Source organism: Neltuma alba, unplaced genomic scaffold (assembly GCF_004799145.2).
Source record: "Neltuma alba isolate B1F8T4 unplaced genomic scaffold, ASM479914v2 tig00005992_pilon, whole genome shotgun sequence".
Lineage (NCBI taxonomy): Eukaryota > Viridiplantae > Streptophyta > Magnoliopsida > Fabales > Fabaceae > Neltuma > Neltuma alba.
In genome coordinates this window covers 1-12432 of record NW_021634307.1, presented here as the reverse complement: position 1 = coordinate 12432, position 12432 = coordinate 1, and the positions used below count along the sequence as shown (strand labels likewise).

The following is a 12432-nucleotide window of genomic DNA, read 5'->3' as shown; positions in this document are numbered from 1 at the left end:
GATAGGTGCAAGAGTATGAATGAAGGACAAACCTGGCTGGAGCATGACGAGACCTGACAGAAGAAGGAGAAGAAGTCATAATGAAACAGCATTCTTGGCTGCCAACTTGCTATGGGACTTGAAAAGCCGGCGAGAATCAAGGTTGAGCGAATCTAAACAAATTCTTAATAAGAATATAAATTTGGACGCTAAATTCAAATAGTAAACTTATAAGAATTTATTTTTATTAATAAATTAGTATTAAAAATATATTTTTAAATAATTAAAATATAAAAATTATAATAATTTCGTTTAAATATATTTTGAATCTAAATAATTAAAATTAAATTCATTAATTTTCATAACTTATCATATTTAATAAATAAATTTTTTTTATAAAATTGACATACAAACTCACTAAGCATACCTAAATCCAAAAACATAGCACAAAGTTTAAAAAGAAGTTAATATGATTTTGTAAACTAAAAAAGTAAAAACAGAAAACTAGCTAGTGAACTCGTAAGTTTGACTGAATTTATTTATAGGGAACAAGAATTTAAGAATAACTTGACACAATTTTATAAGTTAAAAATGTAGAAACATTAAACTCGAGAGTTATCTCGTGAGTTTGACAACAATTGTAGTAACTAATAAAGGAAGGGGAAATGATGGCTACGATGTAGTGTATGAATTAAAACAAAAAAATACTTCCAATTCTTAGGATAAGATCCATATGATTAATTTCAAAAAATTAAGAAAGTTGCTAAATTATCTTAAAGTATTTATAGTTATCATGTAATATATACTATAATCAAATAATTTATAAACTTTTTTAATCTTTTCAAATTAATCAATTTGATCTTATATTAAAAATCGAGGTAGTACTGTTAAAAAGTAAAATATGAAAAGTCAAAAAAATCTGGGGAATTTTAATTTTAATTTTTTTAAAAAATTCAATGTAACTGCGCGAATCAGATTAAATTTAGTAACTTTCCTCTCTCTCTCTCTCTCTATTAAGAGGACACGAATATATGAGCAAAAAAAAAAAGGCATGTGCGAAATAGCCCTAAACGAAGCGACGAGGGATGCCCTCCCTCCCATGAAGGATTTAGAACAGAAGAGGAGGGATTTTAATAATTTTTTTTATTTTGTAAGATAAACATTTTAGAAGGGAAGCAAAATTTTTTTAATCTTTTCTCTTCCCTCCTCTCATAAGCCTCCTTTCTAAAATTGGAAGAACTTGAAAGAAAATGGTAATATTTTGACTTGTGTTAACTAATATGTCTATATTATTTTTTTAGTAATATCACGTTACTCTTTATTACCGAATTGTATGTGATTTGATATATTTATGGATCCAATCATACTTCTCTTCCCTCATATATTAAAGGGAGAATGACAGAAAAAGAAGTTGGAAATTGCAAATCCCAAATCAGGTTTGATAACATAACTTTATTTGATATTGACAAGTCTAGAATTTGCAAATGACAATGAATTTTTGTTGACATTCTTTGTTTGGCATTTACAAATTGCAATTTCTTTTTTTGTCATTGTCCCTATATTAAATATTATTTATAATTATATTTTATTAATTATTCTATAAAGTTTGTAAAAATCAACTTAAATAATATAGGGGTAAAGTTGTCCATACAAAATATTTTGCCTCTCTCTTTTCTTAAACTAAACAAGTAATATTAAAATCTCTTCCATTTCTTTCATCTCATTTATCTCCATTAAAATTCCTTCATTCCTATCTTTTTTATTGAGCCAAACACACCCTTAATAAATCATTTCAATTTACAAGTGAGGGGTGAACAAAAAGGGATACTGAGAGAAAGATGCAGTTTCTGGTATTAATAAAAAAGAAGAGAGAGAAAAAGATGCAGTTTTGCGTAAGATTTTTTTATTTTTTAATTTCAAGAAGTGCCATTTTATTTCTTCAGTCTTAATGTTGTTAACCAAAAACAAATGCTAACATTAAGATTTTAATATTGACAAAATACTTTTGATTATTAATATAATAAATCTAAATTCAAAAAATAACAATAATTTGAATAAAAAAAATGATCACGGTTTAAAAACTAAAAAAATATTTTATAAAATTGAGCAACCAAGATTAAGGACCCACTGAAACTCAATTTAAAATTAGAGGACTAAAGTTATATTTTTATTGATTCTTTCATTGTATCGTTTGTGGTGCGACCACTGCTACTGGTCCGGTAGATACTGCATCAAAAAGGTCCAGGACACATTTGAAGATAAAAAACCCTCAACCGAAACACCAACGAAGTTTCTCAATTTCTTTGCAGGGTGCTGCAATCCGAAGATTTGCGCGGTTATGGCGGCAAATGCGCCATCCAGCCATCTATTGCACATTCTTCGTTCTCAACCATCTTCTCTGTCTTCGATATCGCCATCTTCACCTTCTTATGTTTCTTTTCTGAAACCTCTTCTGCTCTTATCCTCCTCTACTGCTCCCACTGCTGTACCTAAACTCGTTGGACGGATCCAAATTCCACATCGTCGGAAATCCCTTTTTGCCTCTCCCACTCACCTCTCTAATCCTCTCTTCTCTCACTCTTTCTCTGCACATGTGATTTCTGCTCCTCAGAGACATTGCGATGCTGTGGGAGCTGGAGATTTGGCGGACATTGCTGAGGACGATGAAACAATTGAACCGTACACTGAAGAGAGCGGGATTGAAAACGAAGATGAGCATATCGAGATGAGTAGGGGTTCAGATTTGTCGCCATTAGAGAGAAACAGGGAGGAGAGGTTGAAGTTGCCCAGTCTCACTGTGAAGGAAAGGAAAGAGCTCGCCTCTTACGCTCATAGCTTGGGGAGAAAGCTGAAAAGCCAGTTGGTGGGCAAGTCTGGTGTTACACCTAATGTTGCGACCTCTTTCATTGAGACCCTTGAAGCTAACGAGCTTCTCAAGGTATTAATTCCCTGAAATTTAGTTTATAATTGATGCTATGCCTCTAGAGATTGCTTTTTGGTTCTGAGTTTTGTATGTTAGCATTAGTTATGGAAATTATTGTCTGTTTATTTGTACGCCGGGATTTTGAATCATATTTCATTTGACGAGTAAGGAGAGAATGGATAATAAAGGGAAATTAATGTTCATTTCCTATTTTCCTCCTTGTCGAGCTTATACTGGGGATTCTGTTCGGCATAGTCTGTCAAGTATTCATGAGGTCTGCGATTCCCTTTAAGCTAGGTTTCAAGTTCATCTGTAGTTTGCTTCTGTCGGACTGTCTTTTTCTTCCTCGCCCCTTTTTGTGTATTGCTTGTCTAATTGGTTTGCTTTTGAAAGTAGTTTTCTAATCTATAATATGTTAATAGTATCATATCAATCTGGTGTGCATGCTTTTATGTTGTGAATTAGCTTGTTGGTAGATATGTTGCTGAGCGTGTCTTTGCTTGAAATTATTACACAGTCGGACCTTGGACGAGTTAGATTTTTACCATTTGAGTTGAGGTTTCGGGATATCAGTGTATGTATGAAACAATTGCAGGTTTTTGTTCACGTAGTTCAGTGACTGAATGGTAAGGGATATCCAAAAATAAGGTACCTGCGGACGGGAAAGAGTAATTTGAAGCACAAATATCCAATTTACTGTTTTTCTTCATGTTGCGTTTCCTCTCTGCTTTCCCTAGCTCAATGATTCTTGGATGACGTTAAAAAAAAAAAGGATTCTTTTGATCTGTACTTGCATTTGAATGGCACGTATGCAGATTAAAATACACCGGACTTGTCCAGGAGAGCTAGATGAGGTCGTGAAGCAGCTGGAAGAAGCAACTGGTTCGGTGACTGTTGGTCAAATTGGTCGGACAGTGATTATATACAGGCCTAGTCTCACCAAATTGAAGGCAGAAGAGAAGAAGAAGCAAGCTCGAAAAGTGTTTCTGAGAAAACAGCTAAAACCAAAACTAGTAAGCAAGGGCTTAGCTTTCATTTTCCTAATTTCGCCTGTCTCTCGCGACACTTCCCTAATTGTCTAATAAATATTGCAGAGTAAGGAGCAAGGGTCAAAGTTTTCGCGGCGGAGATAATTTTGGAAACACTAGCTAACAATTCTTGGTGTACTTATGTTGAGGTTTGCCCTATACGGAGTGAGGCTTTGCATGCATGGCATTTAGAAGCTAAATTCACAAGCATATTTTAAGGCAGATGAATTTCTATGGTTATGTATAGAACTCTTGTAACTTATGAAATCTCGCTGCCGAGGAAGAATATTGCATGTTCTGTACATAGATTATTTTGCTTGAGAAACTGGGAAGCAAACTTGTTTCGGAGGATTTAGATTAAATTTTTGAAAGTAATAATATTGAAGGCAATTTTGAAAGTAACTTTTTGAAATCTCACTGCTGAGGAAGAATATTGCATGTTTTGTACATAGATTATTTTGCTTGAGAAACTAGGAAGCAAACTTGTTTTGGAGGATTTAGGTTAAATTAGTTTTATGATGTACGAGCTAACTATGTAGAAATAGTTCTGTCTCGATTTGTATTGAAAAAAACACCCCTAATCTCAAACTGAAATTAGGTTATGCATGTTGATTATTTTCCAAAAAGAGCTGAAATATCATAGATTGCAAACTTAAGTTGGTTATTGATTGAATTCAATGGCATCATAGGATCTACTTGGTCAATATTTCTTGATGGAAAAAAGTTTATTGTTGCTGCTACAAGCTTAGAAATGTATAGGCTATGTTTGGCGTTATGTTTAAAATTATTTATATACACGATTCATATAAGTTAGAATAAAACTCATTTTATATATTTGCTTTGTATTTTGTAGATATGGTTGACAAATTATTTATAAGAAATTCTAAACAAATCCATGGATGTTGGCTTCATTGTAGATGATCATAACACGACAAAATGTGTGGTGTTTTAGGTGTTATTCCAAGTGTCAGCATCTGAAATCGTGGAAGAAAAACTGACTGCGCATGCCTTTTAAAAGTCGGGCAACGGTCCCATATATGCTCCTATGAATAATTATCCGGTTCGAGTGAAAATGGCTGCCTCGAAAGACCATCATTGCTGGATAGAAATGGTATTCAGAGGAGGGATTTGTTGCCTAATTGCCTAAGGCCAACAATCCTATTTCGCCCGAGACCAATAAAAATAATTATTAGTTTTTATCACAATAAACTACCTTTTTACACGGACATAAATTAGACAAATCGGTTCAAAAACTCATTTCATTTATATTTTTGTTACAAGTACGCTCTAAATCATACAAAATTTTTTTTCACTTTCCAATGCTAAGGAGTTAGGAGGATGTAATAATATCTAATAAAAATTACTGAAAAATCTCATTAAAATGTTTATCCTTTAAAAGTGCCTAAAATTTGTTTGACCATCCAAGTCCTTGCGTGGGTATGACTCATTTTTAATGAACATAACCTTTCAAATGTGTAATACTCCGTTTCTTATAAGAAACATTTGATGCTTATGGCATGTTCCTATATATAAGAGACACTTAAAAATTGTCTCTATTTTTTTATGTTGATTTCTTATTTTACCCATATTTATTGTTTACAACTCACATTCTCTCTCCCTCCCACTTTTCTTTCTTTCAATCATTTAATTATTCTCTTTCATGCCCTTTCTCCTTATTAATGAGGGCATTTTTTGAAAAAAAAAAATTATATTTTTCACACATTAATTGTTCTTAACTAATTTTAACTGCTTTTTTGATCAACATGATTCGGTTATTCGTCTCTTATAATAAAGAACGGAGGGAGTATATCTTTAACTATATGTAAATATTTTCATTTTAAAATTTTTACACATACTTAAAAATATATTGCGCGTAGCGTAAAAGTTACATATATCCTGTATAAAAAGAAAAACAGAAGACAATCATATATAACTAAAAATATATTGTGCATAATTGAAAAAGAATTGCACCCCTTTAAGTAAAGGATTTTCAAGCAGTTTTGGCAATAAATATTTTTATGGAGGAAGCATATAAATGATACCGAATTTTAGGTGTGTAATACCTTCTCCATCGGGCCTGGTTTGTGTGCCTGGATCGCTGAATATAATATCGATCTAAATTTAGAAATAAAATTACAGTCGGAGCACTTGGGCATATAAATTGCTTGCATTACGTCATGCTTCTAAGAATTAATCATGTGAGCCCTGGCATATGATCACAAGCGCATGCCTACCTTTTTGATACTATAAATACAAGAGTGCTTCTATCCCGATTAAGGTGTGTCATGATTATTATAAAACAGAGCTCCCAACCTACGCAGCCTTGAGCTGCTTATACTGCTCAAAATCTTCAGAGAATAACATGCCATTGGGCGAAAGAAGACGCTGGAGGGACATCGAAAAGCGAGCCTATAGACGATAAAATAATTGAACATCAGAATTTTATAAACAATGCTGGTACTTGACGCAAGCTGGAGATCCTAGTCTTACCCATTGAAATATTGCGAGCGAAAACCAGCAGCCTTGCAAGCCATACCTGCTGCTCAGTATCTGGCGTCAAGGGAAATTGAATGTTACGCAAGAAGTGAGAGAGCGATATCACACTGTACAAAGGAGACCAAGAAAGGGGTTGCTACCAATAGGATAAATGCACCGAAGGTGAAGCATCCGCCCATTGATAAACTCATAAATCTCAGATCGCGTCCAGCCTGCATAAATAAACACACCATGAAACTGTTAGACGTAGCCGTATACTGTTCAATCCATGAATAGTAAAGCAAAGCAAGTTGGAGAAATATATCATACGCCAAATAATCACGCATTTGTGTTAAGTTACCGTTCGATAGTGCATAAGAGGATATGGATGACATCATACAAAGAGTACAAAAAGGGGGTACTAAAGTTGAAATAGCAGAGTTCCGTTGATAACGTGTAATGGATGCCTATAAATAGGGGGCGACAACATATTCAGCGGATGGATCGCCCAAATCTGACAACCCTATTTAAGTAAGTTTAGGGGAGCTTATTGGTAATTCTAAGCAATTAGACTTGACGAGGCCTGTTTATGTCCTGCCCTCGATTATTTTCTTGTATTTCTTTTGGAAAAGTTTAGGGGTTAAATGAACATACCAGCAATGTTCCTTCAAGGCTAAGAGTGGAGGGTGTTACAGCAAGCGCTAAGAAGTATGGAATCAGCACCTTGTGCATCTGCATGGTCACAGTTCACAAATACAATAGTTAACTACTATTTTTGTTTATATAATATATCCGCTCTCAAAATCATTTATTTTTTTAACGCAAATCATGATTGACACCACATAAGATGACCATCTAAAGTATGAAGCGCAAGCACTAACCTCCTGGATAACCATCTGATCGGGTGTAAAAATTTTGGGGAATAACCAAGGAATTGATGTCCCAACAATTCCTAACAGCAATCCGAGTATAGCTCCAATTATTACTAGAGACCTTAGAAGTACTCTAGCCTGTTGACATTATGAAAATTCAGGATTTTTTTTTTTCAACAGTATGCATGCAGAAATTCAGCAGCAGTGACAGCCACAGGTGAAGAAAATCCCTTCTAATCTAACCTTTGCCAAACTCCGCTTAGCGCCATAAATCAATTCCGGCATAAATGATTGGGCAGTTTGAGAGAGAGGTTCACCCCATACTGTACATGTGGTGTAGGTTTGAACCATGACCTAACATTAGAGTCAAGTCATGTCAGGGCCCTTGAATTTCAGATACCGACAGCAAGCAAATCAAGGAATACAGTGCAAAAAAATTAGAGAGGCGTAAAACTAACTTGATGAGCAGCCATTGTATGTGTGCCCATTGATGTGGCAAAATATATAAGTAGTGAGTAGAAAGCCACCTATATATTACAAGTCTCAGTAACATTTTTGGGGGGGGGGGGGAGTCAAAAGAGATTCGGATTTAAGCAACATAATTAAGTTCAATACTCGATGCAACCTTTGATATCAGTGTAACAAATACAGGGGTAGCAAGCCCAACTATCGAAAAAAGCTCTTGGGCTGAGGGGATGGAGAGGGCATATGCATTATATCCCTTCTCTTTTAGACTCTGAAGCATCATGTACCCAGCAACCACCTAAAAACAGGAAGGCAAGAGGTAAAGGATCGGATATATGACAGTTAACGGATAATAATTCACATGAACGCATGGGCACATAAACTGAGAACATTTGGAGCAGCATATGATAGTTAATGCATTATATGTGAATTTTTAACATACTTGTGATGCCATTGTAGCCCACGCGGCCCCTGCAATACCATAGCCCAGAAAAATACATAATACTACGTCACCAATGCCATTTACAGCACTAGCGGCGGCCAAAGCCTTCAAGGGTCCCCAGGAATCCTTCATACCAAGACTGTGAGAGAGAACGCTAATATTAGGACAATGGCTTCAATTAATAAGCCTATGTTTAATGAATTACTTATAGAAAGACATCATGTATTACAATAAACTCTGCTAAGGGTAAGTAGAAACTTGAAGATACAGGATAAGGAAATTTGAATGAGAAGCCCGAAAGTATAGTCATGCATATTGGTCGAACAGTAATACTATCTCAGCACCATCTGAACAAGGAAAAATGGGTCACAACAGGTTCTGAGCAAATACAAAGAGAAGCTCTATCATCCCATTGAACAGCTCACAAGGATTAATATGAACAATTATATGTAAATGAAATAGAATGTCGAGCAGAATCTCGTAAAGGCTCAAATTAAAAAAAAAAAAAAAGGCACAAAGTAGCAATCTTTCATTTCAGCTAATAAAGCTTGAGAAATAAATAGAGCATATTTTGACCTAGCACTTTGAGCAACCCATCCAACAAGTAATGCAGGCCATGCCAAGCCTCGAATCTGACAGCAAAAGAGACTCCGGTTAAGTCATTTAAGCAAGTTAAACAGAGGAAAACATCACAGCTTTATTTACCAAAAAATCACGACTTCATTATTTAATAGTTAGGAAGCAAAAGGAAAATCTTATTTACGAGTCCTGATAACTTAAGAGGAAATAATGTTGCTATAGTGCCCTCATCTATTCTTATGAGAAAAAGAGATGAAAATTGATGACGGCTTTGATTGCTTTCCTCCATCAAATTTCAACTATTTCATAGTTTGTTTTACTTTGGAAAATATAAATTGTAGTCTTCAATTAAATGAAAAAAAGTAAATGCAATAATTTAAAAAAAAAAAAAAGAAAGAAAGAAAGAAAAACCTGTACGTAAGTGTTTGCTGCAGGAACTACATGCAAATTCTTTGACCCAGTAAAAGCTGAAAAGGGGGCAGACAGAAAATTCATCAGTCATTGGATTGGTTATGCCCCCTTTTCTAAATAAGCAAGATGCTGTCATCCTACGAGGAGCACAAAACAACCAGACTGTGAAAGCATTACACATTCCATATGCATAAAAGTAAGTAAGTAGTAGATTTCAGTACCAGTGAGCATTGATGCACCAAAGAATCTTGTGAACAAAAGCATCACGAAGCCACAAACTAACCCAACTAAAAGCAAGACAGAGATGTGATGCTGTACTTCGTCTCTATCCTACACATATATATATGCTCAAGCAAAGCAGTGTAAGTCCTGGAGACACAAAGTGATAGATATGAACCGCAAAAATATACCAAAAAAATTCAAAATTTACGATGTCCAGAAAACTTGGTCAAGTGATGTACTATTGATTATTAATATAGGAATTAGAGAACTAAATTGAGAATATTAAGAAAATTAGTTAAGTTTGCTATTTGTAACAAATGTGTGCTGATTTCCCTGGACTACCTCTTTAATTATATGCATTGAAAGTAACCTTGGTGAACCTTTCAATCAGCAACAATATTTTAGAGAAAAAAATTATAGATTTGGAAGACAACCAGCCCTCAACTAGCTTTTATATATAGAAAGATAAGGCTGTGGGGCAGGAATACAAGATAGTAAAATTTGAAGATGTCACAGTTGAACTTTGGAAAATAAAAGTCATAATTCTAATGAAACAAGAAACTAACCTGTTTAGCAAGGGCAGTAGCAACCATGTTAGAAGTTGCAATCGAGAGAAACATAAACGCGTAACTCATGTAATCACACACAACTGTAGCAGGGCCTGCTCGTAGGAAATCAAGAGTTCGTATGATGCATCTTCAGCTATCAAAAGGTATATTAAGTGAGTAGATAAATTATATCCCAGAACTCAGTACCTAAGGCAGCTAGCTCAATGGAGCTTCCCTGACCAATAACAGCCGTATCAATGAGACTCATCAGTGGTCCGCATATCCAAAGTGCCGTTGCTGGTCCTGTAAACATGACAATTTCCTTCATCTGACCCCATATACTCTGGTCAGCCAGTTCCTTCTTCTCAACCTCTCCCCCGACTTCAACTTCGCCATCTTGTTCCCGAGAATCCTCCTCCACATAATCCTCATTTGCCACAGAAGTTTCGCGGCTATCATCAATGAGTTCTAGATTCCGATTAACGCAAGTGACTAACCAATCACGATGCGTCCGGGGAGTTCTAAGGAATGGATTTGAAGGAAAAGTAGGAATGCGAAATGCAGGTGGGGATGAATCGAGGTGTTGGTGATTGGAGAACAAGGAGGCTGAAGAGTGAGGAAGTGATGAAGAAGCACAAGGGTTCTTGTAGAGAGTGTTGTGAAGAAAGCGAGTTTGAAGTGCCATCTCTGATTTTGACGGTGATGAAGGAGTGAAGCAGAAGAGTGGTTTCGAACTTCCAAGAAAATGGAAGGAAGAGAAAGGAAGACAAAGCCCCAAAAAGGGGCCGAAAAGCGAGTGGCTTGTAATTCTGCACGCCCAACAATTGGTTTGGATGTTTCCTTATCAGAATTCAGAAAACGATAAATTTAGAAGCAAATGGTTGCTTGGCCGGGTTCCCCCTTAGTGCCCTTTTGCGCTGCCGCCTCTCTCTTTTTTTTTTTTTGGGCTTTAAATATTATTTTAACGAGTGGAATGCATGAGAACCAGAAGGCCTCCCACTTCCCAGGCTAATTATTGTCGGACGGAGCCGACCCTTCGTCTTCGTTTTATCTTCAAAGACTCGCAGCTTTCTCTTTCTCTTGTAGCTGCCTCCCTCCCCCTCTCTGTCTCTCTCAATTAAAAAAAAAAAAAAAAAGAAGCAATTTTATTATGAAGAGGAAGATGAGAAGTTTAAAAAATTGAAAGAGCCCATAGAGAGAAACTCCGAAGAAACAATAAATTATCATCAGGAAGTGGGGGAAAAAAAACACGGTCAAAAAAACTTCAGATATAAGCACCGAGGTATTTGAGCTTGTTTTATTTTTTTTATGAAAAATTATATTTACCCATCTGTATAAAATATTATTCAAAATTTTAAAAATATATTAAATTTGTTGACATTAAAATTATTATTGAAAGTGAAAATTATTGTTGTATTTCTGTACCAGAAAAAAAAGAAATTGTTAATGTATTTTCATACTTGTTAGTTCTTATAACGTTTTAAGAAAACTATCGCTTCAAATTTTTTTTTAAAAAAATAATTTTATGCTTTTCTGAAATTTAATAACATTTTTAACATAAAAAACCTTTTCTTGACAACTGAGTTCTGATTAAGTTCATTTTTGGAAAGACAAAAAAAAACATTTAACAATGATATGCCAATTTGACCATGATCTCAACTTCTGGCCAAAAAACTTGACAATACGTTCCTTTGCAGCTTAAAAAAATTGTGAAAAGCTCTGTTAAGTAACAATAACAAGGAAATTCATGAGGCCTGCAACAAGGTAAAAAAAAAAAAAATCTCTGCCTCCACACAGACGCAGTTGAATAAATAGAACACTTTGTAAAAAATCCCAAATAGTTAATCATTTTAATGGTTGAAATGTCATTGCATAATTACATGACCCACGTAGGTGGGAAAAAGGACACTCCAACCACCCCCCAACCAAAAACACCAAAAGAACAAAAATGAGTGGATATCACACGGCCACGCCAGAGTATGAAAATCTAGGCAGGGTTGCGAGTCTAAAACAAGCGGAATACTGAAGCATTTAAATTGTCTGCACCGCATCCTGCTTTAAAAGAAGAAATATAAAAGGGGAAGAAAGATCAGCTCTGGCTTTTAAAACATATGCATTCTCCTCTCATCTGATACATACACGGAATGCAAGTCCTTTTACTTCCTATCCCTATGGAGGTGTGTCATGAATTATAAATATTAAACTGAACTCTTAAACTATGCAGTCCTCAGCTTTTGCTGCTTGTGCTGCCCAAATTCTTCAGAGTACAACATGCCATTGGAAGAAAGAAGGCGCTGGAGGGCAATTGAAAACCGAGCCTGCAGATCATAAAATAATTTAAAATTATAATGTAATTAAAATACTCCTCCAATTCTTAATGTGAGACCTATTTAACTAATTTGATTACACTAAGAAAATTAACTAAGTTAATTAATTATAAGAAATATGACGTGTTTTTTTTTCCTAAAACACTAATTATTTTCTTTAA

The 12432-nt window shown here is 35.0% G+C and overlaps 2 protein-coding genes across 2 annotated transcripts; one reads left to right on the top strand and one right to left on the bottom strand.

Annotated features, from left to right (window-relative positions):
• Window positions 1-2227: 2227 nt before the first annotated feature.
• LOC114749227 (uncharacterized) lies at window positions 2228-4305 on the top strand. The gene is made up of 3 exons (XM_028937718.1): window positions 2228-2917; window positions 3718-3915; window positions 3997-4305. Exons 1-3 carry the CDS (start codon window positions 2318-2320, stop codon window positions 4033-4035), a joined length of 837 nt encoding a protein of 278 aa, XP_028793551.1. The 5' UTR covers window positions 2228-2317; the 3' UTR covers window positions 4036-4305.
• A 1621-nt stretch (window positions 4306-5926) lies between these two features.
• On the bottom strand, window positions 5927-10832 carry LOC114749226 (protein DETOXIFICATION 46, chloroplastic). Its single transcript, XM_028937717.1, has 14 exons — window positions 10152-10832; window positions 9963-10057; window positions 9396-9504; window positions 9175-9230; window positions 8761-8816; window positions 8185-8323; window positions 7903-8040; window positions 7736-7804; window positions 7521-7631; window positions 7287-7415; window positions 7060-7137; window positions 6567-6638; window positions 6421-6480; window positions 5927-6339 (listed from the first exon to the last, which is right to left on the bottom strand). Exons 1-14 carry the CDS (start codon window positions 10627-10629, stop codon window positions 6244-6246), a joined length of 1686 nt encoding a protein of 561 aa, XP_028793550.1. The 5' UTR covers window positions 10630-10832; the 3' UTR covers window positions 5927-6243.
• Between the last annotated feature and the right edge of the window lie 1600 nt (window positions 10833-12432).

Coding starts and splice junctions, on each gene's coding strand:
- LOC114749226 (XM_028937717.1), bottom strand. CDS start 10,629: ATGGCACTTCAAACTCGCTTTCTTCACAACACTCTCTACAAGAACCCT. Junction 8,324..8,760: donor TGGGTTGCTCAAAGTGCTAG/GTCAAAATATGC, acceptor TCTCTCTCACAG/TCTTGGTATGAAGGATTCCT. Junction 6,340..6,420: donor CGCTCGCAATATTTCAATGG/GTAAGACTAGGA, acceptor TATCGTCTATAG/GCTCGCTTTTCGATGTCCCT.
- LOC114749227 (XM_028937718.1), top strand. CDS start 2,318: ATGGCGGCAAATGCGCCATCCAGCCATCTATTGCACATTCTTCGTTCT. Junction 2,918..3,717: donor AAGCTAACGAGCTTCTCAAG/GTATTAATTCCC, acceptor GCACGTATGCAG/ATTAAAATACACCGGACTTG. Junction 3,916..3,996: donor AACAGCTAAAACCAAAACTA/GTAAGCAAGGGC, acceptor TAAATATTGCAG/AGTAAGGAGCAAGGGTCAAA.